Below are 20,104 nucleotides of genomic sequence, written 5' to 3'. Positions count from 1 at the left end.
GTAGGATTGGAAGTGGCTTGGATCTTGCCTGTGGTTCAGGAGCAAGGTACTGGTGGTGCTGACTCAGAATGGAACATGGAGGGAGGGAAAGATAGTGAAATACCAAGGTACTTGCTGGACGTTTTTACATCTGTAAAGAGAGAGGATCAGTGGCACTGAGGCAGGTTTGGTGCTCTGCCTTGCCTATGGCTATCAACCCTGGCACAGGGGGGCATAAAAACATACACACCTACCATTCACAGCATGAGAGGTTAGAGCAACAGGCAAATAGTCTCATCCATCTCTCCTTAGCATAGGTGAAAGTCATTTCCTTGCAGTAACTCATTACATGTGAAGTAATCCCATGATTTGAATCACAGTCTATTTAGTGTCTGTGCATTAAGTGTAAAAAAGAGTGGAGACACCGACAGATCCCTGCATACACCGAATTTGCAGAGATTACAGTTACACTGCTGAGGTCTGAAGCGCTTCCAGACTCAAGTTCCATCTTATGTATACCCAGCTTCAGCTTTTACACATGTGCTGGGATTTTTTCAGTGAGTGGATTTTATTTGAGGCAGTTCCACCCATTCTGCAGGTTTCCTTGTGTGATTTTAGAAGGCTCGCTCCCACTCATGTAACCAGAAAGGTGAAAATGTACACCATCCCTTAAGCAGCATAATACCAAGTTCCAAAGCACATGACAGATATACACATCTCATTCCAGTCAGCTGAATAGCCACCCACTATGAGAGCTCTGTTAGAACACAAGCAGTAGAATTGCAAAAGGCATACTAGTAATGTTCAAGTAGAGAGCCTGACCCTGTAGTTCTTATCCAGGTTGTTGAAGCCTCTGAGAATCTGACTCCTTTACTATGTTCAATTATTGGTGCTCTCAAGTCTGCAGCATATTGCTTTAAACTTTTTTCATTAAAGACTACATATGAGGAAAAGTGGCATGTGTCTGAGTGCATTTGTGCCATGTTCCTGGAAATTGTGCTTTGGACATGAAATAGTTAAAGAAACTATGGCCAGCTAACTGTGCACATTAAAACAAAGAGTTGGCAGCTTCTGAAGGAAAAGGGCTTGTGCTCCACTGTTCAAACTTGTCTGTCAGCTCATGCCAGCACTCTCCACGGCTGCCTCCCCACCGCACCCTCATTACATGTGGTCTGCCTCGGCTGATCTGCTCATCTGTTCAGAGACTCGTCGGATAAGTCAGGCATTCTCCCTTCTCTCTGCTGTGGAATTGGATCACAAACCACCCCTCTTTTCTTGAAACCCTCACAGGTGGCTCTTTGCCTGTGGTATCATTTCTTCTCCCTTCACTGCTTGTCTGTTTTTAATTTCCAGAATGGAAGAAGCTGAACTGCTGAAGGAAAGATTCCAGGCCATAACAGTAAGTGCTTACAGTTATAACTCATGAGGATAGTCTTCGAAAAAGCAATGTATTAATGCAGTACTGTATGTTTTCTGAAGAATCATTTGTTCTATAAAGGAACAAGAAAAGGCATCTATTTCTGCTTGAAATGGTTACTTTTCCTTTATTTTTCTTTGTAGGTTATACGCTGTGATACAGTAAATTTTATTATGGTTTAATAGGTTTGAAGACTAAAGCCAGTGCACCGAAGTCATTATTATACCTCATATCATACATACGTAATGCTATCTTCATATCAGTGTGTGTGTGTGTTTGAAGGACGCCAGGTCAAAAAGCAGGTCTTCTTGAGCTAGAAGCTCTGCAACTGATAAATTACCATATTTCACAGGCAAAAAGTAACACTGCAGGATTTCTAATTTCTGCAAATGTTAAAGCTTAAGTTATAAAAGTCAGAAGGAAGAGCATGGGCTGACTGAATTCTAAGCTATCAGCTTTCTGTAGAACAACAGATTGAGGGATATTTATAAAGAATGTAATGTATGCCAAAGACTGTAGAAGACACCTTCATTCCTGCTCTAAACAGAATTCTGCTTTGAAAGTCTGAACTTTTTTTTTTTTGGGGGGGGGGGGGGGGGAAGGGACTTTTTGATCTCTTTAAAACAAGGAGCATAGATGGCGGAAGTTAATGTAACAAAAAAAAGTCACTCAAATCTACAGGACCCTGATTTAACCCCCAACAAAATCAATTAGATTAGAGAAGGGTTAAATTGGGGCAGACTTCAGCTCTGGGTGAGAAAAAAGAAAAGAAAATCTGTAGTAGGATAGTTCAGGTTTGATTAATTACAGGCAACCTTTAAGCCAGTGCCTTTATTTTCAAGGTCCCCCCCCAGCCCCACACACACGCTCTCGCTCTCTCCATATGGTGGGTTAGCATTACATGATCTTGCAATTAGCTGACAAAGATTATATAGCCTGGATAAATAGCCAATGGCATTAAAAAACCTGACCAGCACTAAGCACATCATGGATAAACATGAAGGATCCTCGATGGAAATACTGATAAAGAGTTGAACTGGAGTTTGTTTTTACTTGTTGCATCTTAAAACACCACCCATCTACTAGACACTAGGTGGAAGCACAGCAAACAGCATATTCATTTAAGGCCTGATCAATTCCCCCCTAAGATCTTTGGATGCGTTTTCATTAATTTTAATGGGGTCTAGACCAGGCTCAAGCTGCAACCTGGTTTTCAGTGCACAGCCTCAAAGCTGAGAAGTTTTTTAGAGGGTTATCAGATGGAATAGCTGGAAGGGGTTGCACTTTTCTCTCTCCACACAAACACTTGAGAAGCAGTTTTTAAAGACTTGTGACCGCTTCCTATATCCTCTGCTGCCTATTATAAGGCATGGGGAGTCAGGCTTGGGGTTTTAGCCAGGTTCTTATATATTGCACTTGCTGCCTGAAGCAAATACTTGCCCCTAACTGTAGAATCTGTAATATTTGCCATAGCAAACTCAAACTGAGACAAAAACCAGGGCTAAGTCCTCCCTTCCATGGGAAAAGGTCCTGGTGATGTCAAGGAATTATGACGTGATTGGAATAACAGAGACTTGGTGGGATAACTCACATGACTGGAGTACTGTCATGGATGGTTATAAACTGTTCAGGAAGGACAGGCAGGGCAGAAAAGGTGGGGGAGTAGCACTGTATGTAAGGGAGCAGTATGACTGCTCAGAGCTCCGGTACGAAACTGCAGGAAAACCTGAGTGTCTCTGGATTAAGTTTAGAAGTGTGAGCAACAAGAGTGATGTAGTGGTGGGAGTCTGCTATAGACCACCGGACCAGGGGGATGAGGTGGATGAGGCTTTCTTCCGGCAACTCGCAGAAGCTACTAGATCGCACGCCCTGGTTCTCATGGGTGACTTTAATTTTCCTGATATCTTCTGGGAGAGCAATACAGCAGTGCATAGACAATCCAGGAAGTTTTTGGAAAGCGTAGGGGACAATTTCCTGGTGCAAGAGCGAGAGGAGCCAACTGGGGGGGAGCTTTTCTTGACCTGCTGCTCACAAACCGGGAAGAATTAGTGGGGGAAGCAAAAGTGGATGGGAATCTGGGAGGCAGTGACCATGAGTTGGTTGAGTTCAGGATCCTGACACAGGGAAGAAAGGTAAGCAGCAGGATACAGACCCTGGACTTCAGGAAAGCAGACTTCGACTCCCTCAGGGAACGGATGGGTAGGATCCCCTGGGGGACTAACATGAAGGGGAAAGGAGTCCAGGAGAGCTGGCTGTATTTCAAGGAATCCCTATTGAGGTTACAGGGACAAACCATCCCGATGTGTCGAAAGAATAGTAAATATGGCAGGCGACCAGCTTGGCTTAACGGTGAAATCCTAGCGGATCTTAAACATAAAAAAGAAGCTTACAAGAAGTGGAAGGTTGGACATATGACCAGGGAAGAGTATAAAAATATTGCTCGGGCATGTAGGAATTAAATCAGGAGGGCCAAATTGCACCTGGAGCTGCAGCTAGCAAGAGATGTCAAGAGTAACAAGAAGGATTTCTTCAGGCATGTTGGCAACAAGAAGAAAGCCAAGGAAAGTGTGGGCCCCTTACTGAATGAAGGAGGCAACCTAGTGACAGAGGATGTGGAAAAAGCTAATGTGCTCAATGCTTTTTTTGCCTCTGTCTTCACTAACAAGGACAGCTCCCAGACTGCTGCGCTGGGCATCACAACATGGGGAGTAGATGGCCAGCCCTCTGTGGAGAAAGAGGTGGTTAGGGACTATTTAGAAAAACTGGACGTGCACAAATCCATGGGGCCGGACGAGTTGCATCCGAGAGTGCTAAAGGAATTGGCGGCTGTGATTGCAGAGCCATTGGCCATTATCTTTGAAAACTCGTGGCAAACGGGGGAAGTCCCGGATGACTGGAAAAAGGCTAATGTAGTGCCAATCTTTAAAAAAGGGAAGAAGGAGGATCCTGGGAACTACAGGCCAGTCAGCCTCACCTCAGTCCCCAGAAAAATCATGGAGCAGGTCCTCAAGGAATCAATCCTGAAGCACTTACATGAGAGGAAAGTGATCAGGAACAGTCAGCATGGATTCACCAAGGGAAGGTCATGCCTGATTAATCTAATCGCCTTCTATGATGAGATTACTGGTTCTGTGGATGAAGGGAAAGCAGTGGATGTATTGTTTCTTGACTTTAGCAAAGCTTTTGACACGGTCTCCCACAGTATTCTTGTCAGCAAGTTAAAGAAGTATGGGCTGGATGAATGCACTATAAGGTGGGTAGAAAGTTGGCTAGATTGTCGGGCTCAACGGGTAGTGATCAATCACTCCATGTCTAGTTGGCAGCCGGTGTCAAGTGGAGTGCCCCAGGGGTCAGTCCTGCGGCCGGTTTTGTTCAATATCTTCATAAATGATCTGGAGGAGGGTGTGGATTGCACTCTCAGCAAATTTGCGGAGTATACTAAACTGGGAGGAGTGGTAGATACGCAGGAGGGCAGGGATACAGAGGGACCTAGACAAATTGGAGGATTGGGCCAAAAGAAATCTGATGAGGTTCAATAAGGATAAGTGCAGGGTCCTGCACTTAGGACGGAAGAACCCAATACACAGCTACAGACTAGGGACCGAATGGCTAGGCAGCAGTTCTGCGGAAAAGGACCGAGGAGTGACAGTGGACAAGAAGCTGGATATGAGTCAGCAGTGTGCCCTTGTTGCCAAGAAGGCCAATGGCATTTTGGGATGTATAAGTAGGGGCATAGCGAGCAGATCGAGGGACGTGATCGTTCCCCTCTATTCGACATTGGTGAGGCCTCATCTGGAGTACTGTGTCCAGTTTTGGGCCCCACACTACAAGAAGGATGTGGATAAATTGGAGAGAGTCCAGCGAAGGGCAACAAAAATAATTAGGGGTATGGAACACATGACTTATGAGGAGAGGCTGAGGGAACTGGGATTGTTTAGTCTGCAGAAGAGAAGAATGAGGGGGGATTCGATAGCTGCTTTCAACTACCTGAGAGGTGGTTCCAGAGAGGATAGTTCTAGACTATTCTCAGTGGTAGAAGAGGACAGGACAAGGAGTAATGGTCTCAAGTTGCAGTGGGGGAGGTTTAGGTTGGATATTAGGAAAAACTTTTTCACTAGGAGGGTGGTGAAACACTGGAATGCATTACCTAGGGAGGTGGTAGAATCTCCTTCCTTAGAAGTTTTAAGTTCAGGCTTGACAAAGCCCTGGCTGGGATGATTTAATTGGGGATTGGTCCTGCTGTGAGCAGAGGGATGGACTAGATGACCTCCTGAGGTCCCTTCCAACCCTGATATTCTATGATTCTATGAAAAGCAGTAGTGGAAGTACTTGGGAACAGTTCTAGATCACGGTGTTTCCTTGGCCTCATCCATTAGGGTGACATTTCCCTCCCTGCAGAAGAGATGAAGGTGTGTCCTTAAAAGGCTATTGTCTACTTGGATGAACAACAAGCACTCCCAGGAATCCTTGTAAAAGCAAAGGTGCACAGGCTGGCTGGTTTGCTGTTCTGATAGCTCTAACAATACGGACCCTCTGCTGGGGGACCTCACAGACAGGAGAAGAAGATGGAACTGCTGGGAATGAAAGACTATGGGTGCATTAGGACTTCTGTGTCAGATAACGTTGATAGGGTCTGTATTTTCTTATGAAGTATACTTCTCCAGCTCTGGTGGTGGAGGAGACCGTGGAGAGTGCTAAATGTTGGCTCCACCCTACCAAAGGTACATATTCACAAGCAGTGGAACCACAAAACCATATACAGTTAGCCTGGATTAGAAATTGGAAGATCCATGATGTGAGACTGCTGTCTCTTCCCTTCCCCTCCCACAGGGTTTGCACAGATTCCTCCCCTCCGCACATGAATTTTGAAGGGCTTAAGGTGACCCTGAGTATTTAGTTAGGCAAGACTCCCATAGACTACAATGGGAGTCAAAAATTAAGGCACTGGGCCATGTCCCACTTTGGTATATGGATGAGAGAAAGGGGCGTAGGTGCCTCTTCACCCTCACACAAACAGGGCAGCTCTCTCTCCCCATTATGAAGAGTGCTAAGAGGAGTCTTGCCTGTAAGCCTCATCTTCAAGGAGTGTCCATACCCAGCTGACTAATACTTAACATTCATTCAAAAAAAAAAAAAAAAAAAAAAGGAGGACTTGTGGCACCTTAGAGACTAACACATTTATTAGAGCATAAGCTTTCGTGAGCTACAGCTCACTTCATCGGATACATGCAGTGGGAAAATTTCCCACTGTATACATCCGATGTAGTGAGCTGTAGCTCACGAAAACTTATGCTCTAATAAATGTGTAAGTCTTTAAGGTGCCACAAGTACTCCTTTTTTTTTTTACGGATACAGACTAACATGGCTGCTACTCTGAAACCTAACATTCATTCAGTTATTTAAAATGTTCAAACCGCTGTGCAGACCCTGTACAGACAGCAGTAAGATCTAGACAATGCACAGCAAAGTGCAGCTTAGAGAATGCCCCAACCTGCTTTAAATCCTTTCATGATGTGCAGGCTGAACATGTACTCAGACTGTGTGTGGAATTTGGCCCACTGTGTTCAACAATCAATTTCAGACGAAGTGCTGTCCATACAGCACCAAAAATTTATTTTACTTTACTTAGTTAATGGGTAGTTACTTAGGGAGGTGTTAGCAATAGCCACAGATATTATGAAGGATGCAAGTACAAAACCTGAAGATGAAGCAGAGCATAGGAGGAAACATGGGGGTAAAGTAAAATAAATGTGTGAGGAGTTCGCTTAAAAAAAAAAATGATTCCTTCTTTTAATGTTGTACATTGATCTCATTTTCAGTTGGATTGTTTTTTTTTTTTTGTTTGTTTCTTTATTCTACTTTTATCCCTTTAGGATTGCCTTTTTGTATAGTATTCTTATACACTACTCTGTAACTAACTACTGTGTTAGTTTGGATACAGTACAGAAAAATGGTTCAAGAGGAAATTATTGTTATCGCAGGATTTTTGTCATTTTGAAAGTGTATTTGCTGCCTGATTGTTTACTTTGACCTCTTAATGCTAAAATAAGATTTTTTTTTAAGTGAGTATGTGGACTCCCAGGGCATCTTTCATAATTTACTATTTGTACCAAAGTTAGCACTGGTATATTTTAGCATAAACTTAAGCTGGGTGCATTCTCTGGCTTAAAGTGTGACTATCAAGAAAACACGTTCCTTAGAAAGTGGACCAGTCTGAAAATGTGTGTAGTCAGTCAGTTCAATGATGACGTTTTCAGAATCCACAAAAAGAGAGAGCCTGGAGTGACTCTGAAGTCCAAAGCATGATGCGCATGCTCATGAGCAGATTGGGCAGACAAAGTCATCGGTGAGCACCTTGGTAACTATAGCAGTAGTAACAGGTTTCAGAGTAGCAGCCGTGGTAGTCTGTATTCGCAAAAAGAAAAGGAGTACTTGTGGCACCTTAGAGACTAACCAATTTATCTGAGCATAAGCTTTCGTGAGCTACAGCTCACTTCATCGAATGCATCCAATGAAGTGAGCTGTAGCTCACGAAAGCTTATGCTCAGATAAATTGGTTAGTCTCTAAGGTGCCACAAGTACTCCTTTTCTTATAGCAGTAGTATGATGCTTTTACCTTGCAGCTAATAATCTATTATTGATGTCCTCTTCAAAGGCTTGGAAAGCTCTGAGTGTTGTGTGCTGATCTATTTAATGCAGCCTTCTCAAGATCATCCAGTTTTATTGCACCAAAGTGTATGCTGTTCTTGATGCTGTCCTTGTAGTACTTTCTGGGGCAGCCTTGAGTCCAGTGTCCTTGTGCCAATTCTCCATAGAAAATTTTTCTGGGGAGTCGATATTCAGGCATCCTAATGAGGTGTCCAACCCAGCGTAATTGGGCTTTTCTCAGCATGGCCTAGATGCTTATGGCATTTGACTTTTGGAGAACCTCCAGGTTGGTAATTTTGTCCTGCCAGCAGATCCCCATAATGGTGAGCAGAGATTGCATATGGAAGTCCTCTAGGTGTTTGATATGCCATTTGTATGGTGTCCAGGTCTCACAGCCGTAGAGAAGAGATGTGAGCACAAAAGAATTATAAAGTTTTATTTTTGTTGAGAGGGTTATGTTGCGAGATTTCAGGACTGTGTTAAGTAACTTTCCTAATGACTGAGAAGCTTTCTGTATCCTATTCTGTAAATGCAGGCTGACTTAGTGACCTGTTCATCTAATGATTGGATTAATTCAGGAACACTTATACAGTGATATTAGGAAAGTTCTGTATTAAAGAAAGCTGTGAAGTTCAGAGATGGCATATTCTTGAAATCAGAATAAACGGAACAGTAAGAAATCTATGATAGCAGTTCTTAGCCAAAGCATATTTTATAATAGATGCTGCTGACAAACAACACCCACAAATATCTTAAATCCATTGGTAGTTAGGCAAATGAGTTACAGAAGAACAAAGAATCTTTGATGGATAAATGTTATAGGGACTGTGTCAAGCTATATTCCAAATCTAAACTCACCTTTAAAAGTTGTATCTTGTATCGCAGAGGTAGGTCAGTAGCACCTTTCAGGGAGATGGAAAACAGAAGTTATGTCCACTTGTCATTTGACACTTTTCAGAAGAGAAAGTGTGTCAATGCCAATTCACTTACTACATTCCAACATGAGGCAATCATACTCTGCCAAGCTACATTCCTCCCCATGTACTTCCAATTGATTAGGTGTTTATCACTTGCTGTCTCCCCCAGACAGGTACTGTTCCTACCAACAGTCACACAGTAGACAGCCTTCACACGAGAAGTGGCTGACTTTCAAAAGCAAATGAAGGGCTTCTCTGATAGCACACTAGCAATCCCTGTGTCTTGAGGCTACATCTCCATTAAGGCAGGTCCAACATCAATCAAACACACATGTTCCATCTCAATCATAAGGGGGAAAATAAACCATCACTGCAGGGCAGTTTCCTTAGTCATGGCCCCTAACTGTAATGCCAAAACAGGGCAGCATCTCCCCACCCCTACCCCAAAATGTTCATAAATGATCAAAATATAAAAGGATTGCCTTGCACCAAGGAAGGCTTCTCTTCCCCTATTTACTCCTTTTCTTGCTTGGATCAGGCACTTCCAGGCAAGACAGTGGAGTAAAGACCAGCTCCTCTCCCTTCCAAAAAGAGACTGAGCAATCCTTTGGGAGATGCCACTTCCCTTTTCTCCACAGCTGTCACTTCCTCCTCCTAACAGCTAGGCTCATCCTGACTACTCTTTCCATCAGGTTTGGCAGCTCAGGTAGTCTTTGAGAACCAAACGTCTTCCTCTTTGCCCAGTAGAGGGGCATAGCCTTTTCCTAAGTGACATGGGAGGCCCATACACCCCTGTCAGAGATCCCTATATGCAGTCTTTTATAACCTCTAGTCATTACATCAGTTTTTACTATGGTGCATCAGTTACTGTATAGAACAGCAGGTGAGACATGAGTTAGTTATTGCCCTACCACACATTAATGTAAATGAATAGGTGCCAAAGTTGTTATATCTAATAGCAGTACTTTGTGGAAGCAATGACTGGCAACAGAGTGGCCCGTTAGGGGTGCTTGTAATGGTACAAGTTACTCTGTGCTTGATTCAATGCCCACTGAAGTCAATAGGAGTCTTTCTTTTTACTTCAAAGGGAGTTGGATTAAGTCATCTATCACCATTGTATGTTCTCCCCTGATTCAGGAGGCCACTGAGGTACTGGAACAATTTTTATAGTGGGGGTACTGAGAGCCATTGAACCAAACTATATATGATGAAAAACACTTTAAGCCAGGGGGTGCAGCAGCACCCCCAGCATCTATGCCACTGGGCGCCAAATCAGTAGTCTCCTGGTGACCGGTAGAGCAGCCACAAGTTTATTTTATATTATGGCAGCTATCTGTGGCTCCAGGAGGTCATTCCAGCAGGTGAGAATTGCCTGGGTGTAGGGACATTCCAGGCATAACCCTTTCCCTTAGCCATGACCTCTGTGCTGTAAATAGGAAGGAAGATGGTGCTGTGGTGGTGCTGTATCACTTGAGAATTCCCCTCGGAGGTCCAAGTTAAAGCACTAAAGCAGTGACATGTCATTTTTAAAATTAATTTGTGGGTTTTTTAAATTTCCAGGACAAGAGAAAGCTTCAGGAAGAAATCACACAGAAGCGTCTTAAAGTAGAAGAAGAAAAATTAAAATACCAGCATTTGAAGGTATTATTTTGTCAATATCAGCAGCTTGTTATTCAACATTTCAAAATATCTATAAGAGTCAAATAATAAAACACAAGGAAAGTCTTAGCCCTGCTATTAGCATTAGGCACGACTGCTATAATTAAGTGTTGCTTCAGCCTTCAATCTAAGCGTCCTTACATTTATGGGTTTAAAACATGCCTTTACTGTTACATTTGCAGAACAGTTTTGAGTTTTACCAGGACTCCAATGGACTTTAATAGGCATCGTGCAAAAGCTTCACACAAAGCGGTTAATGTTGTTTGATAATTTTTGTATCTTAAAGTGAGATCAGAACCAGAAATAATTCCCAGCTTAAAACTGGGCTTCACATGTCAGACTGAATGTGTTCACATCATAATTTCAGCACAAAATGCAATATAATCATGGGATGCAACCAAATGGCAAATAACAGCTTCTTGCTAAAATCATTGAGTAGCAGATTATTTTTATCTGGCAAAACATCTATCAATTTATTTAATGCATCTCCTAAATGAAATAATGTTGTGACCCTGTATGGGAAGCATATAGGAGAAGCGTCTGCAAATTTTGCACCGATGTCAGACTTGGCAAGTTCACATTAGTATGGTGTTCAAAACACTGATGTGACCGGACAGCCTGGAAGGGCCACACTGAGAATGCTACACTCAGGGCAGACTCCAAGGATTAGGGCAGACAATACCTCAAACTGCGGGTTTATTCTGTAATTAGATTCACCAAGCCAGTAATAAAATAACTTCTCTAATACCATGTTGGTTAACAAGAAACCAAATACATCCCCCTTTAAGCGTTCCACACTTGACTCCCATCTAGACAGCCAAGTCTAGTATAGTGAGGGGTTATTGAAAACCTGATTCACCATAGGTGAGTTTCACCAATCCCAAAGGACGGGACACTTATCCCCAGGTCAATATGAGTCTCAGATCTTACCCAATAATCACGCCAATCGTTAATAGCTAAATCTAAGATTTGAATAATAAAAGGAAAAAAAGAGTTGCAAATGGTTAAAAGATCAATATACATACAAATGTGTGTAAAGTCCTTGGGTCAGTTTCATAGCAGAGATGGTGTGGCTGCTGATTTGTAAAAGTCTTTCTGGAATCAATTTAGGCAGTCCAGATATAGAGTCTGTCCCAGTCTTTCCACGCATCTTCCAGGTTATTCCAAATCATTATTTGAAAGATGTCTGTTTTACAACTTGTACTTTCTCTGTTCAAAGTTTAAGCAGACTAGGGATGAAAAAAGATTAGGCCCAGGGCTTCCTTCTAGTTCTTCTAGCAGGCTGACAAGCTTCCTCACAGATATTGTCACAGCAGGGCCTTCTCGGGAGGAAGAATACACAATGTATTCAAAGCAAGGTCTTTGCTTTGAAGCTAATCTTCTATTTCTTATGCTACAAGTACTCCTTTTCTTTTTACTGGTAAACTAGTTACACTCATTCACATAAGGCAATTAACCAGTCATGCATTGTAACGGAGATATTTAAACCAAAGACAATGTGGATAATATTATTAGTTTCCTGCAGTATCTTATATCTTTGATCTTAAGGTTAACTGGACACAGTTGCATACATAATTAAGGCAAATAAGACATGAAAGGGAATTAGCATCGACAAGATAATCCGGTTACATTGTTAAACTTCTAACAAGATATAGGTAAACACAGACCAACCAATACACTTAGCGGCTACTCTTGATTCCTATTATTACAAATGAATGAGCTGATTGCTAGTCTAGTACAGCTCTTTGAAATTCACATACAAGTAGATTGTCTTGATTACCATTTCAGAGTAACAGCCCTGCTAGTCTGTATTCGCAAAAAGAAAAGGAGTACTTGTGGCACCTTAGAGACTAACCAATTTATTTGAGCATAAGCTTTCACACACCTAAAGCTTATGCTCAAATAAATTGGTTAGTCTCTAAGGTGCCACAAGTACTCCTTTTCTTTTCAATTACCATTGTAATGCCTTCTGTTACATTGTTATGGGTCATACACAGGTTGGCTGGTCTGTCCGGTGTCACAACTGATGACTCAAATGCTCCACCTCTTCAATCATATTATTTAAAAAATGGGGTGACTATTTTCTCAGGCGTCCCTTCTGCCTAGGACAGATTGGCATTTCAAGTAATTTAAATAGGACATAATGCTTGCTTCTTGAAAGTATGTAGAACTGATATTCTGCTATCATAAAGATCCTAAGCATATCTTGCCCCCTATTAATTGTGTGTCTGGAAGGAGGCATCCAGCAAAGGGGTATTGATTTCAAAAACAGGGGTTTGGCTTGCTTTCCTGAACAAGTTACACAGAATCGCCTCTCCCACGACACAGAAGTGTATCTAGAACTGAAACATCTTCAAATTAAGCACAGGTAGCCGGTCCCATTCATCTTCCTCTTTCACCCACACAAGAACATAGGAAGCTGTGTTTGCCATACTAGATCATTACATCCTTCAGTGCCATGTCCTACTGCTTTAGAGGAAGGCAGGAAAAACTGCAATGAACCTGACCCGTTGTGCAGTGCTATATGTGGAAAAAGAAACCCTCTCCTCCATAAAACTTGCAACTAACAGACTGCAGGCAAATCATTTGCTTGTCCCGGTTTTGGCACATATACATATGAAGTAGTAATTTCAAGGGGATAATACCCTATTCTTATACACTTCAAATATTGACAGCACCAGAGGGCTCTGTTCTTGACTATTACCTCTAGGCCATTGGTAGGCAACCTGCAGCCCATCAGGGTAATCCGCTGGCAGGCCATGAGACAGTTTGTTTACATTGACCGTCCACAGGCACAGCCACCTGCAGCTCCCAGTGGCCGTGGTTTACCGTTCCTGGCCAATGGGAGCCGTGGGAAGCGGTGGCCAGCATGTCCCTGTGGCTCGCGCCACTTCCTGCAGCTCCCATTGGCCAGGAATGACGAATCGTGGCAACTGAGAGCTGTGGGGGCCCATGCCTGCGGACAGTCAATGTCCGCAAAATGTCTCATGGCCTGCAGTCAGCTAACCCTGATGGGCTACATGCGGCCCGCAGGTTGCCTGCCACTGCTCTAGGCCCTACCTTGACTCAAATAGTGGATTTAAAAGATTTGTCTCTCTGTGTCCCCAAGCACTTGCAGTAAGTGAAATATCTTCCTATACTTAAGGAAAGGGAGGCCACGTGATCTTGCAATCACTGCAGCATGGCAAATGGGGCCCAATGTCACTGGTGGCCAGTGATGCTCAATCCCATTTTAAGTCCCCTCTAGCTCTTCTTTCATAATAATGGTTTTTGCAACCTCCCATCATATTTAAGCCTGGCAATATCTACAGATATCTTATTTGCCATTCTCTGGGCTATTGAAACTCAAATATCTCTTTCCACATGCTTCCCAAAACAGAATACAGTATTAGGAACACGAGTGTGCCGCTATTTAAGATAGCATCATTGTAGTATATTCAATACTATTTATTTTCTGTCCTTATATGAACAAACTCAAGCATCCCTTTTGTTCTTATTAATGCTAGGGCATGCTGAAGGGCAACTCCCCACCCCCCCGGCCACCTTTCAAGGACATGAAATTGCCTCAGTTTTAGTAGAAGTTAAGATGCCATGTGGAACTGGGGGACATAGTGACTATGGAGATTCTTTCCCCTTGTTCCTGGTATCTTAAAATACACAAAAACAATCCCTATGTTGCAGGAATAATGACCTATAATTATTTTAAATAGTACAAGTGTACACACTCCCCTGCACAGGTGCGTATTAAAGACAAGATCTTCAACTGGTATATATCAGTCACACTAACTTAGTGTCTGGTCCTTGAGACCTATTTTTTTCGGAACCCAATTGTATATGGGTATGGATACACACACACACACACATGCTCACACAGTTTGAAGAGTGAGAGGGTGGGTGGGAGGGGAAGAGAAGAGAATGACTTTAAGGGCTCTTTAGTTTGTGAGCAGTAATTTCCTACCCCAATATTACCAGTGCATGTTCCTTGGTCACTGCATTAGAAACCATGTAGAAGCCACTTTACGTTGATCATGGTGGACAAAAAGACAGGTAGATGTGTCGCAAGTACAAGGCATAGTCTAACTTTCAAACTAGATGTGTTTGAAAGTTGCACACGGTACATCAAAGTGATTTAGGCATCTAACGCCCATTGACTTTCACTTTTGAAAATGGTACTTCTAGTCCATCTCCATTCTGCTAATGCAGAATATTTCATTCATTTGAATTTGTTCCCTATTACATAATTATCAGTACTTTGTCCAGTCTATCTTTCAATGACCCACACAATGGAACAAAGTTGTTCCTGATACTCAGACTGGATTTTTCCTTTCCTAATTTTGTCCTATGATTCCTGTGTGTACTCCCTGGTACCAGCCTAAGTACATTATTCTCTTTCATTAGTGTTTACTCTTTTCGGGTATTGTTGGCTATCCTATCCCACTTTAGTAGTTTCAGCTAAGCTACTAAAAGAGCTAATTATCTATCTTTCCCCATTAATCAAATCCTCTGTTCCCCAAATAACTTTGCTTGCTCTTCTCTGAACTACTTCTAATTTGTCAGTGTCTTTCTGGTAATGAAAGGTTTCAGAGTAACAGCCGTGTTAGTCCGTATTCGCAAAAAAGAAAAGGAGTACTTGTGGCATCTTAGAGACTAACCAACTTATTTGAGCATAAGCTTTCGTGAGCTCACGAAAGCTTATGCTCAAATAAGTTGGTTAGTCTCTAAGGTGCCACAAGTACTCCTTTTCTTTCTGGTAATGAAGTGTCAGAATAGAATTTAATATCCCCATGTGTGGCCACAGCAGAGCCATATGGAGAGGGATTACCATCCCCTTTTCCATGACTGGTTGTATTAGCACACAATATACAAACCAAGATTATGTTGGCCTGTTTTGCTTGCATATTACACAGCAAGCTGATCTCTCATTAACCATCCACTATCACCCCTAGATCTAGTTCAACATTATGGTTTTCCAGGTTTGTCCCTTTCACTGAATTGCTTTGTGTTGCATCACTTTTCTCCATCCCATAACTATGGGCTACTTGCTCCTCTCCAGTATGGAGGTAGAGGGAAACAAGACTGGGCAGGTAAGCCCCCAACCTGAATGAGGCTTTCATGGATTAGCCCCCTTACAGCAGTCTCACTCCCGATCAGTTAGGTTAGAGCTCGGTGGGTCAGGAAAGGAGGTTCCCCAGGGCCAAGGGTAGCATGCCTCCCCTATACAGAGGGCACATTAAATCTGTATGGGAGTGATTACTGGTGCAGCCAGCAGTAACTCCCCTCTGCACTTACAATCATTCCCATTGAGAGGATGGGGAAAGGTATAGGGACCAGAGCTGTGCGGCTGGAGGTGGCGTGCAGAGAGGATGGGACTCTCATAGTTCTGGGTAGACTTTCCAGCAGATTTTATGGATCCTTTCATTTTACCTGCTGAACCTGTCTATTCCCACCCCCTTCAATGTGTCTTTGACTCTCCGAGTGCTATCTCATGGAGGTCACATGTGTTACCATCCCAGGGGTTTATTCTGTGAGAATAGTAAGTGACCCTATTTTTAAAAGCTGTTAAAATGTGAAAAACTCAGACCTCTTGCTAGATACAGTGTATGGGTTTGCATTTTGCACATTGGGAAAATAAAATATGCATCTTATGACCAGCCACAAAATTTACATCAGACTGTGGAACACCTATGCAGGGGACAAAATGATGACATCCTGCTTCATTATTCCAGACTTGTTCTGTGGTCTGTGACCAGCTATACCCCACACCCCCCCCCCCCCCCGAGCATGCTCAGGAGTTTGTTCACAGCAGTGTAATCTATTGTCAGTACCACTAGCATGACAGAATATGAACCACACGGGGCAATGATAGCATTCCAGCCATTCTGAGAGTCTTAGCTGATCATATTGTATTCATATCCTTTTCCTCTACACAATGTACAGAAGCCAACATGATATCATGCACTCAGAGGTACAAACATACTGTAGCATGCATAACTTTGTACTGTACTAGAACCACTTTCATTCTTTGTAATGAAGGAAGAGCAACATGGCTCTGCAGAAAGTTTCTGAGTCCCTAAAGGCAGCTGTTATCGCTATTCCTCAATGAATTATACTGGTTTCAGTGGAGCCATGCAGGATTCTTCTCTAGCCAGAGCTTCTCCCTTTATACAACAAACATTTCCAAATTATACAGCATGTAAGCCATTCATAAAAGTGTGACTAATTAAATAAAATGTGCAAGAAAGCTATTATAGGAAATTTACCCACATTTCTTATTTTTTAGATTATTGTACTAAAATGGATGGTGTTCTGTTTTCATAGGGATTATCCTTATAGTCCTTGTACACAAAACTTCCATTGATTCTAATAGACAATATGCATGTCTGAGAACTACAGGATCAGATCCTATGTCATATTTGGAAATTATAATCTCCTTTCACCAAAAGCAGTGCTAGGTCAATTCAAAGCAGAGCAATACCTGGAAAGTCATTACCCTGAAAGCCCTACCTATCATACACATTTAAATAAAAGATTCCTTACCTTAAATAAAAGATAGCTAATCAGACTAGATTATTGTAGGAATTGTCCTGATCTGGCAAGGGGAAGACACTCTTTGAGTGCCCAATCTTATAGATTCATCGATATTAAGGTCAAAAGGAACCATTACGATCATCTAGTCTGACCTCCTGCACAATGCAGGCCACAGAATCTCACCCATCCACTCATATTCTGGCTTAATCCCAATTATCTCCTTTCTGGTCATAGAATATCAGGGTTGGAAGAGACCTCAGGAGGTCATCTAGTCCAACCTGCTGCTCAAAGCAGGACCAATCCCCAATTTTTGCCCCAGATCCCTAAATGGCCCCCTCAATGATTGAACTCACAACCCTGGGTTTAGAAGGCCAATGCTCAAACCACTGAGCTATCCCTCCCCCCCCACAATCACACCAAGACCAAGACACATTCATTGACAGGGCTTGGTGGAACAGTTACAGAAAGAGGATTGTGCTTGCCTTGTCAGATGTACACTGTCCTCTCTCTTGTTTTAAGTCTCTACCCCCCTTGCAATAAAATGATGTTCTGTTACTCAGAGTTATCAAATGCAAGTCCAATGGAGGCTGCATTAATATTCAGAGCTGAACAAATAATTGGGGGGTTTTGGGGCCAGTGGCCAAATTTAACCCTCCCCCACCAAAAAAAACCCAAAATTGGTTTCTTTGAACCAAACTGGTTTTTTTTCAGTTTTTCCCTCAACAAACCAAATATTAAAAAGTGTTTGGGGGTGAAACAAAAATTTTGAATGGCAATTTAAGAGTGACATTTTGCACTGAAATAGTTTGTTTCGAATATGCTGAAATCAACAGTTTCAACCAAAAATAAGGCAAGGATTTTGGGGGAGGGGTTTGGCTGAAATGATTTGCCAAATTCATAAGGTTTCGGTCACTCCAACGGTGTCTCTTTGAATATTAAATTTGTTAATGTAAAGAAATCCACCCAGCTCTAATAACATTTTCTTTGCCCCCTCTGCACTGGCCCCCCTTCTTAAAGGTAGGGTCCCAGAGGTGATTGCTAGCTGGGGAGTCTTTGGCAGCACTACTGTGATGGAGTTGTACTGCCTCGGAGTTGAAAAAAGGACCAGGAGGCTCCAGAGCTAGTTTAGAGGCACAGGGCTTCAGATTCTGCAGGTCCACAGATCCACAGCTTATGGAGGCAAAAAGAGCTGGCCATTCTGCCACGGGGAGGGGTGAACCCCATCCTTGTGCTCCACAAAGGAACCATCTCAGGAAAATACTGCAAGGAGAATCTCACAGATCTTCGATCCACATTTCCCCTCCAAGGGGTACTTCCATGGAAGAAAGTGAGGGATCCAGGTGTGTGTTAGCAGCCAACGTCCACCTTTGTCATATGCGTACATGGGAACAAGTTTGAAATGGGTCTTTTGTTTGCACTCTGTCCCCAATATACCCTCCGTCTTCAACTGCCCTCCATCAATAACCCTATGTCTAGTGCAACGTGACTAAAGATTTTCAGAATCAGCCCAGTCCAAAAAAATGGGTTGTGTGCCTTTCTTCTTTGCACAAGCACAGACCTAGCTTCTTGTGGTGGCTTAGTGGTGAACGAAACAAATCCACTTCCTGTTCAAACAGTTGTCATTAGGAAGCTGATGCTGTGCTGCCAAAATGAAGGAAGCATTTGTCAAGTTACAGATTGCTCGCAGAACACAGCAAGGGGTGAACAGACTAGGGATCAGCCAAGGGCTTCAGTACCCACCAACATCCCGGGGTGGCCTTCAATCTTAGGCTGAAATATTATGTGAACATAAAAGTAAGTCAAAATGCCAGTTTAACATCTCCTCCTAATTGTTTTCACTAGGCATTTCAATATTGTCCTGCAAGGCAAGAGGCATTATCCATCTATGGCCCATATGATCTGAGCACTTAATCTTTGCATTTCTCCTCATACCACCACAGTGAGGTAGGGAAAAGCTGTTCTCTTCATTTTTCAGATGGCGAACTAAAACACAAAGAGGCTAAGTGACTTGCCCAAGGTCACACAGGAGGTCTGTGGAACAGCAGGAATTTAATTCAGGTTTCCCAAGTCCCAACCATAGGACCACGCATCCTCTGCCACATCTGCATCAATCAGCAGCAGGTTGGAAAGATACAGGGAGTGCAGTTCGTAGGGATGGAAAGGCTACTCCTGGTTGTCTTCCTCAGGGCTACTCTTCCAGGCCTTTGAAGTACAAGCACATTGAATTTGGCTTGGAGAAAGTTTCAAATGCTGATCAGCTCCTCACAGCTCAAGCCTATTTCTATTTGAAAATGAATCTACTCAGTGAAGAAAAATGTATATATGCGTGAAAATACACTTGTAGCTTCTTAGATGCACTTTGACAAATTAACACATTTTCTCTTATTTATTTTAGATTTCAGTGTTGAGTGCCTACACTTTGCATTCTAGATGTCTTTCATTTACAAAGTCTGGGCAAGACTCTCTACACACAGTTATGGGGATTTGCAAACTTTCACAAACACCCCAGAGAGAATTCACCTGTTGGAAGGGAGCTCCCTGCTGGCATAAACATGCCGGATCTGGGCCCTGTACCCAACGCATCCTTCCCCTCGCTCCCCACTCCCTCAGTCTTCCCAGCACAGGAACGCATCAGGATAGGAAGGGGCATGCTGAAACATATCTCTAACAACCCTACACCAGTGGTGCAATTTAGAGGAACCCAGCAGCTGTGTTGAGACTAGAGCAGCTCCTGTTCTTGCACCAAGCACAACTCTGGCATAGGAGAGACTATAGCCATCTGCCCCAAAACAAGTTCTCAGACAATGGGAGTAATAACTGAGTGTGCTTTATAATCCTGTGCAAAGTGGATCAGCAGCCACTTCATGCAGTTGACAAATATATAAATGAATAAGTGACTTAGAGCACCTTCTGTGTGATCAATTCACCAGCTCAAAAAAAATAGAAACCACAGTTG

The 20,104-nt window shown here is 42.8% G+C and overlaps 1 protein-coding gene across 2 annotated transcripts in view; it reads left to right on the top strand.

Annotated features, from left to right (window-relative positions):
- The first annotated feature begins 1,060 nt into the window (after positions 1–1,060).
- The window catches only part of PALMD (palmdelphin), a 39,670-nt gene continuing 20,626 nt past the window's right edge, over positions 1,061–20,104 (top strand). The window contains exons 1-3 of one of the 2 annotated variants that reach the window (XM_048860124.2): positions 1,061–1,196; positions 1,333–1,378; positions 10,522–10,602. In XM_048860124.2, the coding sequence (XP_048716081.1) occupies positions 1,334–1,378; positions 10,522–10,602 (126 nt within the window). In that variant the 5' untranslated portion in view covers positions 1,061–1,196; position 1,333. Of the gene's footprint in view, positions 1,379–10,521; positions 10,603–20,104 lie in introns of both variants that reach the window. The other variant, XM_048860123.2, reaches the window with a different exon arrangement.

The sequence above is a fragment of the Caretta caretta genome, chromosome 8, assembly GCF_965140235.1.
Source record: "Caretta caretta isolate rCarCar2 chromosome 8, rCarCar1.hap1, whole genome shotgun sequence".
In the NCBI taxonomy this organism is placed as follows: domain Eukaryota; kingdom Metazoa; phylum Chordata; order Testudines; family Cheloniidae; genus Caretta; species Caretta caretta.
Note: the sequence above shows the minus strand (reverse complement) of the source record. Positions and strands in the feature narration are given on the sequence as shown.